This window comes from Streptopelia decaocto (genome assembly GCF_964273445.1).
Source record: "Streptopelia decaocto genome assembly, chromosome: 1".
NCBI classification, from domain to species: Eukaryota; Metazoa; Chordata; class Aves; order Columbiformes; family Columbidae; genus Streptopelia; species Streptopelia decaocto.
Window position 1 is genome coordinate 17050658 of NC_138663.1, and position 25710 is coordinate 17076367.

A 25710-nucleotide genomic window follows, 5' to 3' on the forward strand; every position below is an offset into this window, starting at 1 on the left:
TCACGTGAGCGGGTTGCTACATTTCAAACGGTCCGGCGGCAGCGCCGCGCTGCTCTGCGCTCCTCGGCCTCGCAGAGGTGAGCGGGGTGGCGGGTGTGGCCCTGGACCCCGGCTGGGACCCTTGGCGGCCGCAGTTGCTCTCCCGGCGTCGCGGTGTGGTGACTGAGGCCTCTGGCTATAGAGGGGCCGTTGCCTTTGCCGCTGCCGGGGCCTACGCGAGCTCGCCTGAGGCGGGGAGAGGCGGGCGGCTCCTTGCGGCGTTCCTTGTGGCTGGTGAACGGCTCCGTGTCTGCCGGGCAACCTCTGCCCCGGGGGGTGGGTGGGTGTGGGTGTGTGTGGAGCGGGGGGAAGGTTCCCTCCGCTTCCGTGGGCTGTACTGAGCTGCCTCGTGAGGGACCGGCCCTGGTAGGTCCGTGCCCCGCGTTAACCCCTTCGGTCCGGCCGCACCGCACGGGCTCGCTCCTTTCTGGGGGTCTTTTGACTGACCGACCTCTCGGCAAGGCCTGAGCGCCTTATGTTAGGGTAAGGACGAGTTAACCTTTGCGCACAGGAAGATCGCATGTGATGGGTTTCTGTCCACAGGTGAAAGGTGCTGTCTGAAGCACAGCACAGATGTGCTGACTCTCGGTTAATGTCAATCTCGGATTAGTGCTGTAAAAAGCAGGTTTTAGTCTGTGGGGTGGCAGTGTTCTGTAACTGTCCAGCTGTGCTGCCCGTTGTAGCTGTAGTTGTATACGGAGCTTAGTTGCTGAACATAAAGTTTGTGTTAAAGACCTTCAAAAATCCTAGGTATTGCTGCTGAATTTGAAGGCTTTTTACAGAGGCTGCAACACCTCACATATGCATAGTCTCAGGTAATTTGATAGCACGTTTCAAGAGAGGACGGTGAGTTGTGTGACAGCACATAAACTGTGTTTGTCTTGCTATCCCTAAACATAACATATAAGAGCCTTCAGAGGGAATGTTTGCCTCCTTGCTAATTTGACAATATAATAAGATTTTGTGACCTTATTGTTTCAGGGCGGTGTATTTGTTTTGGGGTATTTTTGTTTGTTTGTTTTTAAACCAACTGTATAGCTAATTCTCTCTTTTCCAGACACTATGGAGGAAGGAAAAGAAATATCAGCAGATTGCTCAAGTCATGTGACTGAAGAAAAAACAAGTGTCTGTATGGGGAATGGTAGGTATAGAACATGTTGGGATATTCTCTTGTGTATTCCTTATTAAGGCAGTTCAGATCAGATATGCAGCATCTGCTTTATTTCTTGTTCTGTGTACTTGTTTCCTTGCATGGGTTGCTGTTGCAGCCTCAGACTTACAAAAGTCCTCAAGAGCCTGTGGAGCACTGGTGCTAGAGCATGTGTGGTAGTGACATGATGTCATCAGCTTCTCTTCTACATATCTAGCCTGGGCTCCTCCCTTTCCCACTAAATTAATATTTAGTGTATATGCTAGCTAACAGGAAAACTAATCTTTCTTACTGGCTCCAGTTACTGTCCTGTGGTGGTCTCAACTGGAAAAGAACTGACTGATAGGACAACTGCCTTGTCATGTAGCTCTAGATTATGTATTCTCCCTTCTCTTGACTGGAGGTTGCTGATACCCTTTCCCACAGCTGGATCCTACCTTATTATAGAAATAAGCTCTGAGATATTTTGTGATATTTGGGCATCTATCACAATTATGATTGTATTCACAGCTGTACCTTCAATTTATTTGACCTAAACCATGTTTTTATTAATTACTTAAACTTGGTAGCTAAAACTTTATTTTCTGACAGTTTCACCAAATTGTCAAAGCATAATGCAATCATTTTTATTGCAAATCCCCATTGTGACAAAATCCTTATTGTTATAGTTTCAGACATTCCTCTTCTAATTGATGAAAAGTTTGATTTTGACCTTTCACTTTCTCCAGCAAGGTAAGTGAAGGGTCTACAGGTACATATACCTTTAAAGAGGATAAACATAAGATGCTGGGCTGACTTATTTTTCTTTTTAGTGGAAATGAAGATGAAGTGTTTTTTGGACCTCTGGGGCACAAAGAAAAATGTATTGCTGTCCATATTGAAGCAAAAAAATGTGCTGAAAAAAAGAGACTGCCTCCTTCTGATGATAAACTGATGTGGAGCCCACTTATGGGAGAGAACTTTGTGGAAATTAGCAAAGAAGCTCATTCATTAGCACTGCAAATACAGACTGTAAGCAACAATGAACAGACTAAAATAAGCCAATCAGAAGAGCAGGAAAACAAGATTATAGAAAAATTTGTGGAGGATCCGAAGTCAAAACTGAAAATATTGAGGAACCAAAATATAGAGAGAAGTCCCAGGGCTGTTAAAAGGGAGACATACTGTGTGCAGAATAGCCCAGCATGTCAGCTGCCACCTTGTTTTCAGAAGGAATCAGATAAACTTTTGTCAGATGATAAAACACATGCTCTTCATACTTCTCCAAACAGAAGCCCTGGTAAAATTTGTGTATCTCCTATGAAAATTGCCAGTTCACCTCTGACACAAGAACAGAAAACTAAGAAAATAAATATGAAGGCACCTGGCAAACTCCCAATGGCAAAACATTCATCTGCTCTTGGAAAAAGCAATTTGTTTACTACTGAAAAGGTAAAGACAGTTTCTGGCCAACAATGTTTTCTTTAAACATGGCCTTTGTGTTTGAGGAATATTTAAACTGTCTACAAGCTTTTATTTTTAAAACTGGACTTTAATCTTCTGATGTTTCCCTACCTCATAAGATCCTTAGGCAGGAAATGTTATTATATGTGAAAAATAAAGTTAAGGCATATACTATGGTATAGTAGCCAACTAGTTGATCTATTATGACAATGTGGAGCATCTGGAGGCAATTTTCTTCTCCATTGTATTCTGGTGTTTTGAATACCAAAATTCCTGGCTGCTGTTTAAACACTGTTTTCTTGCTGGTAAAATTACTTCAGTGTTATTAGTGACTTAATGTGCAAAAATGGCTTTGTTTACTCTTAACCCTTGTCAGCAGAGATGGAGAGGGGGAAAACCACAATTATTTTGTTAGGACAGTAAAATCTTTTAGCACTAGTTCTGTTCACAATGTGTCTCCATCATGAGAAGCACTAATTCATGGTATTACATGTAGGATGTAGCTGTTTGACCAGCTGAAAATGTGTTCTAGGATAGCAAGGCAAGAGTGACCTTGTGTGCACAAATCCCAGTTTCTAGATACAAGTTCTGGATTTTATTGCTTTACACCTTATGGCTTAGGCTCCAGCAGGTACTGCAGATTTTACTGGAAATGTGTTATTGGCTCCTTGGAAACCTATAGAAAATCAGGGACCCTTTGATTCCTTTATGTTATGGGTCTCTTCTTGATTTTGGGTGCTATAAGAAAAGGCATGGTCTTAATGCTTTAACTAGTTGAATTGTACCCTGCTGTCTAAACAGACAGTTTGCATAGTGCAGTCTACTATTGTAGCGTCTTGTCCTTTGGAAAGCTAGTGTAAAGCAGAAGGATGTTAATTAAATGGAGACCTTGTATGGAACAGCTGTTACAGTATGTAGGTGCACATGCTTGTATGAAGTTTGTGCTGATGAATTGTTGCAGAGCTTTCCTCAGGTTGGTGTCCAACATCTGGGTTCAAACACATTCTAGTACTTAGCAAATATACCCATTAGACTAACTTTAAACTGTATTAATCTAAAGACTGAGGATGTGACTGGGTTCAAAGGCTTCTTCATTTATTGTTTTCTTGGTTTCTTAAAAAAAACCAAATTTGTGTAAAAAGCTTTATGGTCACTTCTAGAAACACTAGTAGCTTTTAAAATGTTATGTTGAAATTTACAGCCTGGATCAGGAAAACATGCTAGTATTTCTACACAAAGAGACTCGAACAGCATGGGATCATCTGAAGATCCAGTTTCTGATAAATCTAGTGCTGCTTCAGATGTCTTTGAGTCTTCATTCAGTAGCAGTTCCTCAGTGCAAGATAAAAAAGCTCTTCCTGCACCAAGTAAGGTAATGGCAAGAGTTCTTAATATGAAAATATTTTTGTGATTTTTTTCAATACAAAGAAAAAACTGAATGTAGTTACTTTCTAATTTAAAGTTATACAGTTTTGTATAATGGCTTTAAGGAATAGTCTCTGTTCTGCAGTTGCCGTTCTTGAATGTCTGTTCTAAGCCTATAACACAATGAACATACTTAAGAGCAGCTATGAATGTGTTGGATTAACAAGCATTACCTTTGGGTTTTTTTAAAGCACTAGTTGCAGTTAAGTGATCAGCAATTTTCTATAAGAAACAAAGTTTTGTTGTGTATGTGGTTAACTATACCATATGAAAAGGTTGCCATAACTTGTATGAGGGTAGAATACCTATAACTGTCAGGAGTTGTTTTGGAGCTTTAGACACCTACTTCCATGCTGTGTGCTGCTTCACTGAATCACGGTGCTGATGTTGGAAGTGACCTCTTGAGGTCATCTGGTCCAAGCCCCTGCTCAAGCAGGGTCACCTAGAGTCAGTTGCCTAGGCCCATGGCCAGATGGCTTGTGAGTATTTCTAAAGATGGAGACCCAACAACCTCTGGGCAACCTGTGACAGTGCTCGATGACCCTCGCAGTAAAAAAGTGTTTCCTGATGTTCAGAGGTAGAACCTCTTGTGTTTCAGTTTGTGCCCATTGCCTCTGGTCCTGTCACTAGGCAGCACTGGACTCTGTCCTGTCAAATATTTGTATGTATTGATGAGATCCACCTTGAGCCTTCCCTTCTCCAGGGTGAACAGTCCCAACTCTCTAAACCTTTCCTCAGATGGGAGATGCTCAAGGCTGTTAGCATCTTCATGGCTCTTTGCTGGACACTTACCAGATTGTACTCCTACTGGGGGTCCTGGAACTGCGCACAGATCTTCAGCTGTGGCCTCCCCAGTGGTGAGCAGAGGGGCAGGATCACCTTCCTTGACCTGCTGGCAACATTCCTCCCTGTGCAGCCCAGGGCACCATTAGCATTATTTGCTGCAAGGGCATATCAGCAGCTCCAGGTCAGCTTGTCTACCAGCACTCCCAGGGGCCTTGTCTGTAAGGTGCTTTCCAGCTGCTTGGTGCCCAGCACAAACTGGTGCCTGGGGTTACTCCTTTTAGTCTTTAATTCCTTGAAGTTCATACTCAAGTTTGTGGCAGCAATAAAAGTAACAGTCCACCTCCTAGATTTGTTGTTCCAGTTCTGTATAATAACCCAGATATAATGAACTGTTTCTTAGAAAATTCACTTTTAAAACTGTACTCTGAGGAAGGAACCAATCTAAAATTCACAAATACAAACATATAATACCAAGAAAAGCATGGCAAAATAATGTGTTAAGTAGTTGTTTTTTGTTTTTTTTTTTTTTGCTTTTGAATAAACTATATTCTCTGATTCAGCCTGGCTTGAAGAAGATAACACATCTGAAACTTCCTGGTGTTGCCAGTGGTCTCACAAGAAGGACTTCATCAGTTTCCAGCATGAACTCAAGTCTGAATTCAAGTTTACCCATTTCTCCCATAGGAAAAAATGGTAATCACTCTTACTACAGATTTGTGCCACAGATCAATTTTGAAGTAGCTAAGTGTGTCTTGGACTGTGGGTTTGGATAAAAAACAATACCAAAACACCTGAAATGCAAAAGGAAGGTGGAAGTCCTAGTCCAAAGTTCTGAGTTTCTGTAAGCCTAATAAAAGGATGAAGTTTTCTCAAGCAGATTGGAAAAAAAAACCAACTGTGGGGAGAACCTAATACAAGAGGCTCATACTACAATGAGGACATAAATTTGACCCTTTTGGTAAGCCTCAATGGATCAGGAAAATCATCTCGTAAAAATACTGCCGGATTTAAGCACCACAGTTCTTGTAGATCTATCAAGATACCAAGTTACTGCAAATTTTTATTTTGTACCTTGTTTCTGGATGGAAAATATATCAGTGAAAGTTAGAGCTTAATAAGAAATATTTTATATGATAAAGTGTATAGTCAAGATTCTTCCTAATAAGGAAATTAACCTACAGACTAAAAGTAAGAACTGTACAGAAAACTGAGAAAAGCATCTGTGGGGCAGTTCAGTCTGTGGTGTTAATAAGCATAACTTGAACTATTACCTTCTTGAATGTCTGATTAAGGGAACAGAAATAACTGTGCTGGGAGAATATGTTGAAAATGTAGCTTGAATCTGCGAACTGTACTGGCATTTCTTGAAGAATATTCTTTGGCTTGATTGCAGTAATTCAGGAATTTGGTGAGGAGATTTTCTAAAACAGACAAAATAGCTGGAGAATTCAGGGAGTAAGTTTTCAGTAGTTGTTTGTGTTCTCCTTAAACTTGAGTTGTTTGAACATAAATTTAAATGCTGTAAATTGCTGTTTTTTTTTCCAGTGTGAGTGTAATTATTCTGCTTAGTCAAAAACTTAGCAATAAGCAATGATTCAGAAGTATAACTTTCTATTTCAGGAAAGTCAAGTGTGTCTTCAAAAGCCAGTGTGAGTGGCTCTAGGCTTTCTTCTAGCACAAACAGGCTGGGCTTGGTCAGACCCACCAGGGTATCATCTCTGCAGGCTGCCAATACTGAGAAATTCAGGAAGCAAGCGAGATCTAGTACTCCCAAAACATCCAGTGCTGTAAGCTTGGCTAAATCTTCAGCTTCTGTGATACCATCTGAGGCTGTAAGCAGTGGAGTTCAGAAGCTGAGCTCTGTTCCTGGTCTACAGAACCTATGTCAGCAGACTAAAGATGGAAGTGCAACAAGAGGAAGCCTGTGTCCAAAGCCCAGGGCTCGACTTTTGTCTGTTCCTGCAAGTCTGACTAAGGTTCCGGTGAAGACTGGAGGTAAGTGCATACTTTACGTGACCTGTCTTCTAGCTTGGCTACTAAAAGTAAACATTTACCTTGAATGCTTGTTATTTGTTACATTACACTTCTGTCCACCTCTGGGAAGGAATTAGTATTTTAACTGAAAAGTATCTTTTATAAAAATATGAATGTGGATAGCAATTAACAAAACTTCTCTCCTTAGGTACACCAACAAGCAAACTGGCACCAAAAGCAACACCATCTCATGGACTAGCATTTTGTGGCACACCTGGAAGGTAGGGCTTAACTGAAAACTGAACATACTGGGGCATACTTCTTAGAATGCAACATGGTTGGGTGTTGCCAACAGTATTTAAAAGTTTTTTCTTTAATTGTCTAGTCCTTTGAGACCCTGCAGGTTAGCTATGTTAATGCCTATTTGAACTGATTTTAAAATAATAATGAAAAAAATACCAAAACCCAAAACTAAACCAAACAACCCTCTCCCCCCTGACTTGAGGTTTTCTTTACAGTGTGAAGCAGACTAGAGGAATTCCTAAAATAATTTCTTATGAAGCCCTTACTATGCTGTGATTATCAACTTTATGATGATTACCATTCCCTTACTGACCAAAGGGAGACAGATTTCTATTGTTTGGTAGAATAGTTTGAATAAAACTGTTTCTAAAAGCTTTTGGCTAATGCATATTTCTTTTTTAGTGCCATGGCAGTCAGCACTCCTGTGACAGCCTCAGGAGATGGGACCTTTCAGAACCCTTGCTTTCCTGAGATGTCTGTCTCCATGACTCCTGCCAGTCTAAAACGTTCTGGCTTACCTACACCTGTTCGCCGTATCCCAGGACTTCCAGCAGTGACTCCTAAAAGTGCACCAAGAATGGCACTTTCTCCATGTGCTGCACCTGTTCGTCAAAGTTCCAGCTTTTCTAAGAAAAAGATTCTTACAGCTAGGTAAGACAAAAACCTCCATGTATGAAAAGAGTATTGTAGGCAAACTGCTCCTAAATGAATTTTATTGATGACTTTAAGGTTTGAAGGACCTCTGCTAAATATTAGAATGAAACATTTGAGCATAGATGCTCTATAATCTTAATAAATACTTACATCTTGTGACTAGTGAAATACTATAAGCCTTACTGAGATGAGTCAATATCTGACATTTAATAATTATAATCTCTAATAGGGAGTTATTTGTATTTCTTGAGCTAGTGGACAACTTAAGACTTGTATCTGATGTTTTGACTGAAAATTGATTTGATGCTGGTGTTATTTTGCTGTTGTTTCCTGATGAAGGAAAGGAGCTGGTTAAAATATAGATTACTCTTAGCTTTGTTTTATACTGTTGCCAGTGCTTCTGTAAAATTACACTTTGTTAAAGCATCAGTGAAAAGCCAGGGATTTAGCTGACTGAACTTTAGTTTCTGAGCAGGCTTACCTGTATTTCATTTGAAATAATTGCTTGCAGAATGGGTGAATCCTACACTGTTGTTAATCATGCTTAGTTTCTGTGAAAATGTTACTTTCTTCATATCAGCCAAACATCTCCTCACCAGTGCCATAAATATGTATGCAGGCTTACTTCATGGTTGGTGGAGATGAGCAGTATTAAAGCATGAATGATTCATGGCTAGAACACTCTTCCTGTATGTTATATTGCTTAGGCTAAATGTCCAAAATAGTCTTTTCTCTCAAGGCAACAACTATTCTCTCTACAATGACTTTATCATACTAAGCTGATTACAACTCCTGGTCTTCCAGCTGGTGTCAGTACCTCCTCTCACCAGGGACTGAAGTGGGTTGCTGAGTGATATGCAATATTAGTACTTGTTTGCTAGTTGTTTCTTTAAAGTCTTAAAAAAAAAAAAGCAGCAAACTGCACACAAAAACACCAAACAAAACAAAAAATTCCATTTGTGAAGTTTAGGCTGCATATGCCAATTTAGGATTAAGTTCTTCATCATGCTGAAGTCATTAGCTCTTTTTTTTTTTTTCCCCACGGGTAGCCTATACATTTATTGTAGCATGAAATAACTTGTATTTTGCAGGTAACTAGTATTCTTTTGGATGAAAATATGGGAAGCCTGTTGGTCATTAAAACTTGGGGGGGGGGGCAGAAGGAGAAAACGAGGTTAGGACATTGGCTTTTCTGGCTTTAGTAGTTCATGCTGACTTAAAAGTTCTATTGCCAATGCTCTTTTTCCCTAGCTCTAAACAGACAAAAGAGACTAAGACACAGGTGTCTTCATCAGAAGATGATACATCTCCTCCACCTGTGCTACCTCTTGCACTTGACTTCTCACCAGAAAAAGCTGCTGCAGAAGTAGCAGAAAACAAAATAAAAGAGGCTGAAGTACAAAATCAGCTGGCTGAAGAGGCTGAAGTACAAAATCAGCTCACTGAAGAGAAACAAACTGAGGTAAAAAATGACAATACATTTTTCTATAGAACTACCAAGTAAACTTCTTCAAAATAGATTATTTCAAGATGAGGGATAGGGAGGAAAACCACTTCAGTACACATTAACTTGAAGTGGATTAACTTTAAATGTGTGCACCCTCTACTGTCTGTTTTTAGCACTGAACATGTGTTCAGTGTTTCCACTAAGTTTGTTCCCATCTCAAAGCTGAACAGACAAATACTTGAAGATTTCATATTAAATTTCCATTTCTGGAAGTACTGTGAAATCCTTGTGGTTTTTGATTAGAAAGTCAATGTCACAAGGCAGTTCCTATTGCAGCCATAAAGCCCTTAAAAACCAAGTAAAAGAAAAAAAAAACCACTGCTGTAGCTAAATTCAATCACCTAACAGTAGAGAAAATCTGCATATAGTGAGTGAGGATTAAATCCCAAAGCCCATGTAGCAGTAAATGTAGTTAAATGTCATGTACTTAATCCAGTGAATGCTTTTCTCTGCTCTGAAAAATTGACTGGCGTCATGTTGAGAAAGGACTGAACTGGTAGTTCTGAAATATTAACCTGTCCAAGTGGCTATTGATTTATGAACATTCTAGTGTGCAATAATCTGTAGATTAATTGCTTGATGTTACTGCATTGGTATTATCTCTGTTAGGTTACTCGATGACATAAAGTATCTGTTACAGAATTGGTTAGCATATGTATAGGGTAGTTCAACTGGACAAAAGCATAACTTAAGCTTGGAGCTCTACAGAATACTTTATATGGCTAAATGACATTGAACAATAATTGTAGTCAAGTCATTTAAATATTAATATAGTTTTTAATTTGGCTTAACTCTGGTTTTAAGTGAAAAATTTTGTGCCCCAAGGAGCTATTTTGCTTTCTCTCACTGCATTTTCCCCATTTGTGATGCTGGCCATTGGCAGAGCAAGAGCTGAGGTTTTCACACTGTGTGCAGGCAACCCTGCATAAAAAAATACCCAACCTGTAAATTAAGCCTGTTCTGTGATTATTACAGCTGTATAAGCTAAATTGGCTGCCTAAATGTTTATGAAAGAAGCATGGAGAACAGAGGGGAAAACCTGAACTTTTTTTTTTAAAGGCCTTGCTGGTAGATATTGGAATAGATGAATCTTTCCCACACACTTTGGAATGTGAAAGCAGACCTCTGATTGACCTTTCCAATACCCCTGAAGTGAATAAGATTATTCCTCTAAAGCCTACATTCTCAGGACAGGTAAAGGTAAGTTATCTTCAAGTTTTCTGGTACAAATATACTAGCAGAAAAATGTCAACTGGCTGCATACACTTGCCTGCAGAGAGGCTCCACAATACTGTAAACATTTTTTACTGTTAGCTCAATATGTTCAATATATTCCTACATGTTAAGATGCCCTTAAGAGAACATAGTATTTAAAATCAAACAATGTGATCTGAACTAGAGCTGAATCTGCAAATAGAAAAAGGAGGAAGATGGAAAAAGACCTTGATGCTTAAAGCGTTTCTTACAGAATGAAACTGTCTGAAGCAGGGAGTGCTGGCATCAGTACAGTAGGCACGTTGACTCCTTTTTCTTGTAGATTTGCAGTTCTTGGTGCCAGCAGCAGATCATTTTCAGCAAGAAAGAAAGGGTGTTTCTCTTGTTTAAGTCCTAATCCCCTCCCTTAGTTGAAAGATGTGCATTGGAGTCTACTCTAACAAGTATTTCTGGACAAATAATTTTGTGCACTAGTGGCTTTAGGGTAGATGCCTTTAGATATTGTCAGATGAATGGTGGTAACTATGTGGATGCAGCCTTTGACATTGGATGTAGTTGGGATTAATATCGGGTCCTTCAAAGTCTTTTAAAAGAGGATCACAGAAGTCTGACTTCTGGGGTCAGGGGCGTTTAGAAGTGCTCTGCCCTGCCCAGATGACAGTGTCACTTGAATATGCACAGCAGTGAAACTTTAAAAAGTCTTCTTAGGCTTTTAAGGTGAATACAGGCAGTAACCACCCCGTGACAAGCTTGTGCTTGTCTAAGAAGGAACGAGATGTTTAAAAACCTGAACCTAAAAGCTTGAGTGTGATTCTTGTATCTGTCTCCTGGATAGTAATGGGAATCTTAAAAAAAAAAAAGTACATGAAAAGACTGTGTTAATGGAGATTATCACTGCTAGTAGTTATATGCAACAGCTGACCACAGTAGCTAAATTTTATTTTTCTTTTTTTCAGTTAATTGATTTGAGTTCACCTCTTATCACTTTGAGTCCCGATGTAAACAAAGAAAATCTAGATTCCCCTCTGCTCAAGTTCTGAACATGAATTGAAAAGAAGAATTATTGGCATCTGTGATATTTCAAGTCTTTAGTTGTTACTCTTCACTCATACAAGTCTTTTTGAAGAAGGCTGTAGATTATCTGATGAACTGCATTAACTGCATTAATAGAATTCTAATCGTCTTGACATAGGACTAAGTCTGATTTAATGGTTCTTTCCATGGAATTTAAACTGTGTTGTTCTAAGGCTTTGGAGCCTGTCTGTCTTCATCTCCTGCCAATTGTCTTTGGTTCCTTATCCCTTGTGTGCAATGAAGATTTAATTTAAAATAAAAGAGTTGTTTAACAAACTGTTGTAAAAAATTAGCAATCTTTTATTACTGGCTTTGAGACTATTCTAGTGTTTAATGAACAAATGTTAAGATAGGTAAAACTACTGGACATCAGTGTGTTTTTTCATACAAAAGTGTAGCAAGTTTGTAAACAAACATTTTGCTGTTGAATGCTGGTGGAATATACTAATAACAGCTGAATTTATGTCATTCAAAGGAAAAAGCAACAGCTTGTTACTGCCACATGGTTTTGTTTCAACATTTGAAAGGTAACTTGAACTTTTCTACTCTCAAAGAACAGAAAAATGCTTTATTACCTGAATTGCCTGACTTGGATATTATTTGGAGATTTTTAAATACAGGGAGATGAATGAAAATGCACACAGTAGTAAACCCTAACTGTTGAAGCAACAAGCCTATCTTAGAGACGAGAGGCTTCTTGTGTGTATGTACTAGCTTAATATATTAGTGCAAGTTTATCAAGAGACGGAAATGGATTTTCAGCTGTTGTTATTAATTCAAAAAGTAGTAGAAGTTGGATACTCTAAGTGATTAAGTAGGAAGAAGTGTTGAGATGAGTTTGTCAAACATTTTGATGCTGAATGAGGCTTCTGCCTTGGTGTTATCTGAAGGTGCTTGCCTGCTTAGCACAGCTGCATTTTCTGTGGTTACTGCAGTGTCAGATCATGTTCTCAATGAAGGCCTTTAGCCAGATTGTGAAAACTGAGTCAAGAGAAAACAACCGTGCTACCTGCTCCTGCCAAATATGAACCACAAAAGTGGAATTTCTGTGCTTTCTTTGCTTGTTCCTGCTGTCCTGTGAAAAGCAAGAGGACTGCTTCAACTGAAACATGTATTAAAACTTTGAATCAGTTCTGTGCAGTTAAAAGCAATACTCAAACCAGGTCTTCAACTCGCCCCTAAATGGATAGAACACTGACTTTGGTTACGTATTTCTAAATTGAAATGGATTTTTAAGGAAAAAAAAAAAATCAATTTTTTTTGAGTGATGTATGTATTTGTGATTTCTTTTAAAAAATAGGTAAATTGGTTTATGCCTTCTGCTTCAGGGACTTGCAGGAGAGCCAAGTATTCTGTGCCCATTGAGAACTACACATGTGAATACAGGCTTTTGCAGGCAGCAGACCTGAACCCTGGTGTTGAGCATGACCATGACACCTTGTGAACAAGCTGGAGTCATCAGCCAGATGAAACACCCAAGCATGTGGTGCTGAAGCAGGTGCCTGACCTGCTGAATAACTTCTGGGATTCAGCTCCTGCACTGACTAGCCTGACCATGCACTGGAGCTCAGGCACTGAGGCAGCAGCTCCATGTGTCTGCAACTATGAGCTTCACAGTGCAACTCAGTTGCTCAAACACCCAGAGGTGCCTGCAGCAGGGTTAGTGCAGGGAGGCCTGCGCTGTCCTCCAGAAACAGCTGGAGCCAGGTAGACAAGCCTTTGTGTTAGGTGGTAACAAACATGAAGCATTCAAACAGAGACCATGATGTTTTCTTCTGGGTCTTTGTCCCATTCAACTTGCTGACTCCTGTTGCTCATGGATGTTTGCAAGGCTCCTGCTTGGAGTTTTTGTCTGAGGGTTCTGGTTGTCCTGAAGAAGGGGAGAGGGTTGTGGGACAGGAAGCTCTTCAGCTTTTTCCACCTTTCTGGCTGGTTTAACAATGTCTGGTCTCTCCTGTCGCCAATACCCTGAGCCCCCTGCCCTGTGGGGTGAGGTGTGGGCCAGCTGTGTGGCACCCAATTCAGCAGTGAACAGGGGAAAACACGGCAAGTCCTCATTGGTACCATGTCTTCCCTAAAATAAGACCTACTGTGAAAATAAGCCCTATCATGATTTTTCAGGATTTTTGAGGATTCTCAAAATGCAAGCCCTACTCCAAAAATAAGTTCATTTCAGAAGTCAATTTAAGTAGTGCCCAGGCAGCTATACATGTAAAAAAGTGAAATTAATTGGCAATAGACTGCAGCAGGACAGATAGACCCTTCACCAAGAAAAGTGGATGCCCCCACAGGAATTTCACTCAGAAGACCCCAGGAGAGCCAAAGCAATAAGGGCTGGCAAGTGCTGTGCTCTCACAGCCAGATCGGAGTCACGGCCATGTTCCAGAATAAATGCGAATAAATGTTGGGGTTTTGTTCAAGAATAAATATAGATTGTTGTTCTTTCTTTCGGGGAAGTAGGGTGCCCGCCGTTACGAGCGAGCAGGTGGTGACTGCAGGTGGTGACTGCAGGTGCTCCTGCCGCTTGTGTTGCTGCGTTAATTAACGCCCCCCAGCTCCTGCTCAGCGCCGGAACCCCTGAGCGGCGCCGCGTTTCCCACGGGCTGCGGCCGCCGGAAGTGCGGGGTGAGCGGCCGGAAGCGGCGGTGCCGCGGCCGCTGCTGTGGGGGGCGATGCTGGCGGGCGGGCGCCGTGTGGCCTGCGCCGTGTCCGGCGGCGTGGACAGCGCTGTGGCCGCGCTCCTGCTGCGCCGCAGAGGTGGGTGAGGGCGGCGGGGCCGGGCGCTGCTCTCTGCCGGTGCAGCGGGGACCGTGCGCCACCTCACGGTTCCCTCTCGGGCCTCCTGCCCGGCCGTTCCCCGCGCATGCGCCTCCTGCGGCCGCTGGAGCTGCCCCAGCCCGGGCCGGGCGCCTCGGGAGTGAGCGGTGACCGAGGGCATGGGAGGGACTCGGAGCAGTGACATGACATCGCGTGTGGCTGCCCGAACAGTTCGGGTTTGTGTGGCTGAAAGGCTGGACATGAGCCGGCCATGTGCACCTGCAGCGCACAAGGACAGTCGCGTCCTGGGCTGCGTGACCAGCAGGTCAGGGAGGTGATTCTGCCCCTCTGCTCCACACTGGTGAGATCCCACTGGGAGTCCTGTGTCCAGCTCTGGAGCCTTCAGTACAGGACAGACATGGAGCTGTTGGAGAGGAGCTGGTGGAGGGACACCAAGGTGATCAGAGGACTGGAACAGCTCTGCTGTGAGGACAGGCTGAGAGTTGGGGTTGTTCTGCCTGGAGAAGAGGAGGCTCCAGAGAGATGTTATAGCAACCCTTCAGTACTTAAAAGTGCAATTAAGAAACATGGGGACAGACTTTTTAGCAGAGTCTGTTGCAGTAGGACAAGGGATAATGGTTTTAAACTAGAAGAAAGGAGGTTCAGGCTAGATACAAAGAAGAAATTTTTTACAGTGAGGGTGGTGAAACACTGGCCCAGGTTGCCCAGAGAGGTGGTAGATGCCCCATCCCTGGAGACATTCACGGCCAGGCTGGATGAGGCTCTGAGCAACCTGATCTAGTTGAAGATGTCCCTGCTCGTTGCAGGGGGTTTGGACTAGATGACCTTTGAAGGTCCCTTACAGCCCAAACTGTTCTGTGTTTCTATGATTCTGTTAGCAATAGAAAAAAATAATACTGTGACTGTAGTGCAAAACTCCACAGGATGTTTGCTTAGTATGGGGCTACTCACATCTTCTGAAAGAAGCAGTTACCCATGTGAGTCTTGAAAAACACAGTTTTAGAGTTGAGACTTTAGAAATTTCTCTTTATAAGTCGTTCTTATAAGTCATAGGTCGAGAGAGGTTCTCCTACCCCTCTACTCTGCCCTGGTGAGACCACACCTGGAATATTGCGTCTAGTTCTGGGCCCCTCAGTTCCAGAAGGACAGGGAACTGCTGGAGAGAGTCCAGCGCAGAGCAACAAACATGATGAAGGGAGTGGAGCATCTCCCTTATGAGGAAAGGCTGAGGGAGCTGGGGCTCTTTAGCCTGAGGGGTGACCTCATTAATGTTTATAAATATATAAAGGGTGAGTGTCACGAGGCTCTTCTCAGTGACAACCAATGTTAAGGGGCAGTGGGTATGAACTGGAACACAGGAGATTCCATTTAAATTTGAGAAGAAACTTCTCCACGGTGAGGGTGACAGAGCACTGGAACAGGCTGCCCAGGGAGGTTGTGGAGTCTCCTTCTTTGGAGACATTCCTGTGTAACCTCATCTGGGTGTTCCTGCTTCGGCAGGGGGATTGGGCTAGATGACCTTTCGAGGTCCCTTCCAATCCCTAACATACTGTGATTCTTGCCTTTTTGTAGGCTACCAGGTGACGGGTGTCTTTATGAAGAACTGGGACCCTCTGGATGAGCAAGGAGCTTGCTCCATTGACAGAGATTGTGAAGATGCTTACCGGGTTTGTCAGAAGCTTGATATTCCTTTTCACCAGGTTTCCTACGTGAAAGAATACTGGAATGAAGTATTCAGGTAGAAACACATTTAAAATAGGTGATACTACTGTAGAACTGTGTTACTGTGAAAAGTGAGGATGGACAAAAAATGGGCAAAGGCAATTTATTTCAGTATTATCAGTGCTAAGAGAGAGTGGTGGCATTGCAGATTAAGTTATTGTCCTTTCATCTGAGCCACAGTAATTCGTGCTGTGTGCTCCACTGTACCGTCACTTTGAAAAATTAAACAAGGTTGTTTAATTCTGAAAGTACTTCCTGAGAGATAAGTAGGATGTGCTTGGTGGGTAGCCATGTATCCCCTGAGGTGATATTAATAAAACACAGTTACAATATTGCAAGTGTTTGTTTGACCATGTCCTCAGTGCACTGTGGAGAAAATCTTCCGAGCATTGTTTTTTACAGGTTAAAATCTTATAAGTATTTTATTTCTTACATAAAATGCTTAATATGAGACCCTCCAGTCCTGGATATATTACGCGATGTTAATAATGTTTATATACGTTTGTGTCTTTATTTTTTATTTTACAGTGACCTCCTGAAAGAGTATGAATTAGGAAGGACTCCTAATCCTGATATTGTGTGTAACAAGCACATAAAATTCAACTATTTTCTTCACTATGCTATGGATAACTTAGGTAAGGCATTTTTGAAGTGTGTCAGTACAGAGTGTGTGCTGTGAAAATGCTTAAAGGATACAAACTCTTAAAAAGCTGAGGAAAAACATGAGTTCCTGTGCCTGCCTAATTCCACATATCTCTTCTAGTATTTCAGTATTTACAAAGTATTTGGTTTTAACTTTGTTATTACATACAGAATCATAGAGCGGTTCAGGTCCCTGCCCACAGCACTGGGGTTGGAACTAGATAGTCCGTCACATCTTCCACTAGATCAGCTTGCTGATGTGTAGGAGCAGATTTAATTCAGAGACTTCTGTTGACTTGAGCATTAAGATTTTTACATTCCTAGGTGGTCACTGAAGTACAAAAGCACAAGTTCTCGCAAGCGATGAATAGCTTATTTAGGTAGCAAGAGCATGGTTATTGTCAGTATAAGAGTTTTCCATAGGTTTTCTTCCTTCATTGGTTTCTCCTTTTTTTTTTTCCTAGTTTTTTATAATGCTGTTTTAAATGGCGAATTTCAAGCATGTGACTTTGCGGTTTGGTTTTATTTTTCTCTTGACAGGAGCAGATGCAATTGCTACTGGGCATTACGCTAGGACCTCGCTAGAGGATGAGGAAGTGTTTCAACAGAAACATATAAAACGACCACAAAGGCTTTTCAGAAACCGTTTTGAAGTTAGAAATAGTAAGTGGCTACTTCAATTCATATTTCATCCTAGATATGAAAAAGAAATTTAAACTATATTCAGCGTCACAGAGTCAGGGAATTTTGTTTTTCTCACACAACGATTACCGCTTAAACCCCAGCCTTTCTAGAAGGGTGATTAGCAAAATGGGTTTTACTTTACTGAAAATTACCCTGACTAGTCAGGTATTACATTTTCTGTTTGGAGAGTTCAAACCCAGGTGCAGGGGTAAGAATAAGCATTTCAGGAGTAATCAAGATTCTGAAGGAGCTGTAATGTGGATTAAGGAGACAGGTCTGTCTTCTATACCCTGGACATGTATTTCAAGAGATCTTGATCAAGTATTTGCATAACTTACATAAAATTTTCCTTATAAGTTTCTTCTGTTTTAGGGAATGTGTTCTTTGGCTATTCATTATATAGTTTTGATAGACCTCATCATGGGGGTATACTTTAGTGCAATCTAAGAATTAAGGCCTGGAAACATTAAAATTAATACCATATTTTATAATGTAATTTGATTCTGTTTTACTGGAAAAAAACTCCAGGTTTTAATTCATTAGTTCTACTATTCTGCCTTATTTCTCTGTTCTCCTTTAGAAGCCTGGTTTTCCAGGCACATAAAGGTTCTGCCTGTACTGCAGTTGAAAAATACGAGTGCAGGATGTGCAGAGATTTTTAAGGCTACGATTCTCAGGTCAGCAATGGTACCAGTGGCGGCAGTGTAGGTTTTGCTCTTTAGTAGTTTGCCTGTGGCTGTGTTTAGCCAGAGGTTGGTCTCTGCACCACAGGGATTCAGTTGTTATTGGTACCTGAACTAGCCTGATTCTTGCTGGTTTGGGTGCGTCTGCATAGCGCTGTCACAGCTCGGACAGCAATTCAGAGATTTCCCACATAGCTCTGCAGTGGGCAAAGATGCAGTAAAGTAGCTCAGATGAAGCTCTGATGTAAAATGAGAAATGTGCTCTATCCAAAGGGAAGGAAACTTGCAAACTATGCAAAGCTGCCCCAGTGATGTTTTGGTGTTACAGCTTCCCTGCTTTGGTGTTCCCTGCTTTCATTTGTTTGTTCTGGACTTAAAGGGGTTTATTTGTTCCTTTGTTTTAATTTTCTTTCTGGAAAGTTGAAATGGTGCCAGCTGGACCAGTGGTCTATGCTTGTGACAGGCTGTGATTCTCAGCTGTTGTATTTTGTGATGCTCTGAGCAGGCTTTCTGCCCTGTTGCTGAGATTTTGTGTTATTGGTTGTGACCGAACTACTACAGGCCAGTAGTCAGTGTTTGAGTCAGAAAGTCAGAAACACATCAGTAGACTTTGTACCAAACATCAGAGCTATTAGCTCTTAAAGAGAGTGGACAGAACATGAATGAAAAATGGCACCGATTTTATTGCGTCTGGGCAGTTGGGACATTTCATCTATTTTATAGAAAAAAGTCAAACTCTGAGTATTGGGAGTAACCAAACATTTTTCCATTGCATTTTGAAAAACCTGCAAAACGCTGTCTTTAACATGTATTTGGAAAGAATAAAACTAAAATGTAGATTGTTGAACGCAACACTAAAGGAAGTTGAACTATTTAAAGGGGTTATGTTGAGGTGCTTGATGTGTTCTTCACTTTGCAGCTGTGAAACTCCTGCAAGGGGCAGACCTCTTTAAGGACCAGACCTTCTTTCTCAGTCAGATCTCACAGGAGGCTTTGAGGAAAACCATTTTCCCTTTAGGGGATTTAACAAAAAGCTTCGTGAAGAAGATAGCAGCAGAACACGGTCTTCATCATGTGCTAAAGAAAAAAGAGGCATGGTAACACTTAAACTCTTTTGACTTGTATTTCTTTCTAAAATAGACTTTCCTGAACTTTTGAACTTTAATCTGTGACAACCTGACTGTTTCCAAGCACCATAATAGAACAGATTGGGAAGCAATTTTATAGCTGTCTGCCTGCTTAAAAGTACTTTTATGAGCTTGTAGTTTCTTGTGTATTTAGCTTGCAGATAATTTGTCTACTATTATATCTCAGAAGAACTAAGGTGAAGGGGATTGTGATAGAATGCTGTGAGCCTTAAGGAAGATGTTCTCTAGTACAGCAGGTGAGAAGCCTTTGAGCTTTATTTTCATAGCTTTTAAAGGCTTCTTCACTATAACTTTTTTCAATATATCTTCATTAAAAGTTCTGTTTCCGTGGCTGAGAAATAACACTTCATTATTTGATCCTAAAAACTATTCAGGCAGCAGTTGTATTGCTGATGGCATCTTGGTAGCTTTTAATGTTTATATCCATCTACCGTAAATGGTGGTTTGAATGGTTGAAGAATGTAGGCAATAACCGAAAGGAAAAGGAAAACATATTTTTTCATGAATGTTTTTATGAAGAGGTAAGTCTTCACTGTATCACTTGTGTTAGTTTTGTACTTTAATCTGAAAGAGACTTCTGTTTTTAATTTACATACAATGTAGTCAGCAAGGTTAATGTGTCTGTTGAGCATGTGTTCTATTTCCTATTCTCTTCTATGCTTAGGGCTCTCACTGGTGCTGTGTAGAATTAGTTTACCTATGTTGGAGCAGATGCTGTGGTTTTGTTTATTTTATGAGATGCCTGGCATAGTTTGTGATGCATGGTTCATGATACATAGAGGAAAAAAAATCCATCTTGGACATTATTAATAGGCATTATTTCAGATCTTTTTCCTCTGCTTTTATGGATTCAATACCACATTTCCTTTTCAGAGTATGGGAGTCTGTTTCATTGGTGAAAGAAACTTCGAAAATTTCCTTCTTGAGGTGAGCAACATTAAATCTATGATAATCTTTATGTTCTGTTCTGGTTTTCAGTAGTGGTTTCTAACACTACAGAAGAACCTCCAGCAGCTTGTGGCCCACACGTTGTAGCAATGTCCTATCTCCCCGTGCAGTCCCAAGCCTCCCAGAAGCCCACGCCAGCAGGCTGTGGGCAGCGTCTCGCCGCTCCACCAGCAAGCAGTCGCTTTCTGCAGCAACAGGAGCGAGGGAACTTGCCCTGCTGCGCCTGCCAGGCTGACAAGTTGGGATGTGAGAGGGGCAGACGTCTGAGTCCTGCCGTGCCCTGGCGTGGGTGAGGATGCGGGGAGTGAAGCGCAGCAATACTGCTCGTAGGGACTGCCCTTTCTACTTTTCTCCTTAAAGCAGCACCAGGGAAGAGGCAGTCAGCTGCTTGGGCAGAGTTCGCTTCTTAAGTTTTCCAACTTCAAGGGAACGTAGTGACAGAAGCTGAAATAAACTGTGAAGTTTTTTGGGGCCATCTTGTGACTTAAACAATCTCTTCCTATTTGGTAGTATTTAGAACCTCAACCAGGTAACTTTGTTTCCATTGAAGATAAGAAGGTGATGGGAACACACCAAGGTAATTGGCTAACCCACCTTAATAACTGCTTTTAGTTAAATGAAACAATAGTGCTTATATTTGGAGGGACAAATTTTGTGAAATTCCAAAGCAGTCTAGGGTTTTTTCCCAGGTTGATAACTCTAATAATTGTGGAAAACTTGCTTTATACAATAGTGAGCCTTTAACTGGTTCTTGATTATTTGTTCTGTATTGCAGTGAAGTAAATGATAATTACTAAGGTTACTCTGTTGATACTAAGTGGTTGTTAATTTAATAGTGAGACACCATTGTTCATTTAATTATTTCAAAAGAACTGTGCTTCAGTCCCCGATTCTTTAGTACCTAAACTTAGCAGAAAAAAATACACCATGTACCTCAGTGATGCACAGTAGGACCTCACCAAACATGGGCAGCTTACCCTTTCCTGCCCTGTGCGTGTCCTTTGCTCTCCTCAGTTCTAGCTGCCAGAACTGAGTTCCTCTCCCAAGTAACATATGGAAGTAGGATGTTCTACTAGTACATACAAGTACGGGAAATTGGTAAGACTGAGTGGTAACAAAAACACAAATTAAAGCTGAAATAAAGAAATGTTTGTCTTTTATAAACCCTAAAAATACTGCGGTTGAGACAGATTAGTTTGAAATCACATGCTTCAGTACCAATGAAAACTTGTTAGTTTGGTCTGTAATTGACAAAATTCTCTAAAGTTACTTGGTTTGTTATTCTTTGTTTGGTGGTCACGTTTTGGGGAAATGATTTTAACATATTTTTCTGAAAGTAAACTATGAAAGTTTACTAGCAGCATTACTTCTTCCTCTTTCTTTAGGTTGGTTCCTCTACACAATAGGCCAGAGGGCAAGACTGGCAGGCCTGAAGGACGCTTGGTTCGTTGTAGATAAAGATGTCAGCACTGGAGATGTCTTTGTGGTGAGTTAATTAACACCGCTGTTGCAAATGACTCATCCAAGCGTTTTGTGACTCCTGCTGTACAGAATGTCGTTCTAACCTGGGCAGAATTCTTGGCTTTCCTCTTGGAGAAAACAAGAATCAACTAGTGCAGCATCAGCAGATTTGAAACATCTTGTCCAAACTAGTTTTTCTTGAGTAGGAAATTGGTTTAGATCTTGGCTTGTTCTATTTCCAAACAAAGGGAAATACTGAAAAGAATCAGCCAGTCTACTGAGCCATCATTTTCTGCTGTAAAACATGAGGTTTTCATTGTAGTTATTATGACACAGTATATAAAATGTGTATGATCTTGGTTTACTATGTATTGCTACTTTATTTTTCTAGTAAAAGAAGTAGTAGCCAGTAATACAGTTTTATCTTATTTAAAACTTGGGAAATATATATAAAAATACACACACATATGGGTAATATGTGTATATAGTGTATATATAGTGTATATATATATATGTAATCCTGCCAGTCATTGGTGTCTTAATGACTAATCCTGTGAGAGTTCTGCAGCTTGCTATCATTGCTAATGTTCATTGCTGTCCATGCAGTTATTATTCTTATTTGATACTGATGAGATTATAATGAGGTGTTCTGCTACTTGCTGATGTGCATGGGGGGAAAAAATCATAATCAAAAGAGAGCTGAGAAGAAACAGGTGGGATGACTAAGAATTGTTTTTTATACTCTACAGTAAGGTTGTTTTTGTGCAGCACGTTTGCTGGGGAGGTGTTTAGTTGGGAAATTGGAGAAGAGGGAGGTAGCATCTTGTTGAGGTAGGGTAGGGAGAGTGGCGGACATCTCAACTCAGTCTGAAGAAGGCAGAAATATGATTGGAGAAAAAAGAATATAAGAAGTGACGTGACTCTGAGGTGCAGAAGGTTGACAAATAATTCAGGCTTGATTTAGCCTTTTTTTGTTTTCATTAAAGGCTTCCACATGGAAGCTGATTAAGTGCGAATAAGCTCTTGCTTTCTTACTCATTTGGCCTTCATTTTGGTATGGCTGGATGCTGCTTCTGTATTGCATGCTTTACTTCACAAGTTACACGCTCTCTGGCAAAAGCATCAGCAATAAATAAAATTAATATTTTAAGGCACCAACAACAGATCACCCTGCTCTGTACAGAGACCTGTTGCGGACAAACCGAGTGCACTGGATAGCAGAGGAACCTCCTGCGGAGCTCGTTAGAGATAAAATGATGGAATGTCACCTCAGATTTCGGCATCAGATGCCATTGGGTAATCAAATCTTGTTTTCTTTTTTGTTTTACTCAGTTTGTGGAACTGTGCTGGTGTGTTCAGTGTAGTTTTGCAGAAATGGTTGAAATGTTGTGGCTTACCTTTCTGTCTCTCTAGTGTCTTTATAAAACAATTCTGTGGACTGGTATCTTGACTTACATCTGGTTAAACGAGTGAAGAAGTTTTTTTCTCTTTGAATGTGAACCGTAAAGATTAACTGGCAGGTGTTTGGCCATTTTCTGCTCTAGTGCCCTGTGTGCTGACTCTGAACCAGGACGGGAGTGTGTGGGTGACACTAGTGAAGCCAGCAAGAGCCATCACACCTGGGCAGGTAAGTTATTAGAAATGGTTTTCTTTCCTTGTTTATGTTTTGGCTTATCTGGCTAATAAAACAGTAGTGTTTTTATTAGCTGGAGCAAAATGGTTAATTTAGTTGTGTGTGAGAGCAGTTAGCTCTATTTTGACTATTCATCAGCTATTTTGAAGGAGATTGTTCCTAGTTTTAAATAGTCTGCTGTTCCTCATATTGTCTGAGAAACTGACAAGTTTTAGAACTATATGAAAACTTCTCTGATAAGCATTTGTATATGCAGAAACGGAAGATGTTGTTGTCTTCAAGAAACAGATTTTTAAAGGCATTAGTTTGATAATTGGCTACTTAATATGGTTCTAGTGTTCGGATTTGTTTAGTGAGGATCCGTGTCCAGTGAATTTCACTGTCCTGGAGCAGTCCTGTGTAGTGATGCCTTTTAACACAGCGAATATGAAGGTGCTGCATTACATCGTAAACCAGTGCTTCTCAAACTTTTTCTGGTTGCCCTCTCCCAGCCCACATTCTGTCCTCTCTCTTCCTCCCCAAAGCTTGTGGGCCCATGGAACACATCAGGAGGCAGATTATTCTGAGAGCTGGTTGTAACAAACAAACTCTCCCTGTGTTTATCTCCTAGTTTGCCGTGTTCTACAAGGGTGATGAGTGCCTGGGCAGTGGGAAGATCCTGAGGATGGGCCCGTCAGTGTACACCATGCAACAGGGCAAAAACCGAGGGGAGGGTCCAAAGAAGGAAGAGATTGACAAGATGGAACCCGTAACATAACACATGGGCTTCTTTACTGAAGGACTTTGGATAATTTGCTGCCTGAGAATAATAAAAACAATAATAAACGTTTTTCTGTTGACCTGTATATTCTAAAGGTCAGTTGCCCATCACGTCCCGGCTCTTGACTGTCAGCACTGAACAGATTTAAAACTAAAGCCAGTTTGGTACAATTTGACTGGACTGGTTGGTGCTATTTATGTTAATATGTATCAAGGGATGTCTTAAAGTTACTCTGTAATAGTGGTTACGCATACAAGAATTTTAATATAAAAATCATGTCTGAAATCATAAATCTATCTTTTATGCATAAGTGAAATACTTTTTTCTTACTTGAAGTTACCTGTCTCTAGGTAAAGTGCATACGTTGTTTTACAGTAAATGTGTGTGCTTTGAACATGGGATGAGGAATGAACCAATATTAAAGTTCAGCATTTTGGATGAACTCCAAGGAACAGATATTTATTTTTCATTTGATATAGTTTTATAAGAAATGCTTTAGATTCCTAAGATGTATTAACCTATGCTTTCACATGTTTATGTAATTCAGAATTACAGATCTAGGGGCTTAAAAACAATGTTGATTGTTAAATTTTTCACATAACTGACTCATTTTTTGTTAACTACTGAGGGCAGAGGCTGTTTGTTTTGTGTCCTGGAGAAGAAAATGCATTGTCGTGCTTCAGCAAAATGCAAATTCGTATGCCTTTATTATACAGTTCATATAGACCCAGTAATAATTTGATCTTGGATCGTGCCATGTGTCAAAATTGAGTGGTGTTAGGAAGAACTGAATACCCCTGTCCAAATTATCCACAGTTACAAGGATTGAGTGTGTGTCGAGGACAACCTAAGCTTATAATAGTTTATTACAGCAATTCAACAAAGATGAAGCCGTGTCTTTCAGCACAGTAGTAGAAGGTAACTGTCACTGAAGTCCAGCTGTGCAGGAGCAGGGCTTTTCAGGTGGGTTTAGAATGTTGAGATCTGGTTTGGGTGGTAGGAAAGCTGCACCATGAACAGATCTTTTCAGCAGATCTGGAGACTTGGATTCCGTGTAGCCTTCTGTCCTCTTCTGCTGTCTTACAATATACTAACAGTTACTTCTGCTTTTCTTACAAGAAAGAAGAAAAGGCGTAATCTTTTTCTCTCCAAAGTGTGGAAGTAGAAGGGGGAGAAGACACTTTTCAGTGTGTACCTGCTAGTCTGGCAAAGTTAAACACAGCTCAGGGAGCCCCGTGGGGAAAAAACCTTGACCCATGGAAAAAAATACTAGAATTTTACTTGACATTACAGTAGATCTGTTTGAGAGAGGAAGAAAGCCATCCTTTTTCACCAGTGCCCAAATCAATTCAGTTTAGAAGTCTGTCTTCAGAGTGGCTATCCATGCGCAGGTTAACTCTAAAGAATTTGTGCTTCACGTCAGCTCCTGATTTGTGTTAGGTTAGTTGTGTTATGGGTCCTGGTCGTAACTATGTGTTTTTCCTGATGTTTTCCTTATCTTTCCTGAAACTTGTCTTTGCAAAATGTGCAATTAATTACTAAGGAGTTAATGCTCCATGTTTTCCTCATCTGAGCTTTCCAGTAAATGTCCCAATTAAAATCTTCATAAGTGTTTTGTGTTATACTAATGTGTTTTTTTACAATGACCTCATCTGACAACACTCTCAGGTATGTTTGTTAT

The 25710-nt window shown here is 40.8% G+C and overlaps 2 protein-coding genes across 7 annotated transcripts; both read left to right on the forward strand.

The window, feature by feature from the left end:
* GTSE1 (G2 and S-phase expressed 1) lies at positions 1–12730 on the forward strand. Of its 5 annotated transcripts, none has more exons than XM_082064999.1 (13): positions 1–77; positions 1097–1180; positions 1858–1921; positions 2002–2620; positions 3834–4004; positions 5404–5536; positions 6464–6630; positions 6721–6838; positions 7026–7098; positions 7523–7771; positions 9026–9236; positions 10341–10481; positions 11453–12727. In XM_082064999.1, exons 2-13 carry the CDS (start codon positions 1102–1104, stop codon positions 11534–11536), a joined length of 2109 nt encoding a protein of 702 aa, XP_081921125.1. In that variant the 5' UTR covers positions 1–77; positions 1097–1101; the 3' UTR covers positions 11537–12727. The 5 variants fall into 5 exon arrangements, with proteins under 5 accessions (XP_081921125.1, XP_081921124.1, XP_081921122.1 ...); XM_082064998.1 differs by having other exon boundaries at positions 6464–6838; positions 9026–9194; positions 9225–9236; positions 11453–12724; XM_082064996.1 differs by having other exon boundaries at positions 6464–6838; positions 11453–12725.
* A 1458-nt stretch (positions 12731–14188) lies between these two features.
* TRMU (tRNA mitochondrial 2-thiouridylase) lies at positions 14189–24114 on the forward strand. Of its 2 annotated transcripts, none has more exons than XM_082045915.1 (11): positions 14189–14327; positions 15921–16015; positions 16599–16705; positions 17253–17375; positions 18999–19171; positions 20101–20154; positions 20686–20752; positions 21561–21661; positions 22788–22932; positions 23181–23263; positions 23880–24114. In XM_082045915.1, exons 2-11 carry the CDS (start codon positions 15966–15968, stop codon positions 24024–24026), a joined length of 1050 nt encoding a protein of 349 aa, XP_081902041.1. In that variant the 5' UTR covers positions 14189–14327; positions 15921–15965; the 3' UTR covers positions 24027–24114. The 2 variants fall into 2 exon arrangements, with proteins under 2 accessions (XP_081902041.1, XP_081902040.1); XM_082045914.1 differs by having other exon boundaries at positions 14195–14327; positions 15921–16086.
* The last annotated feature ends 1596 nt before the right edge of the window (positions 24115–25710 follow it).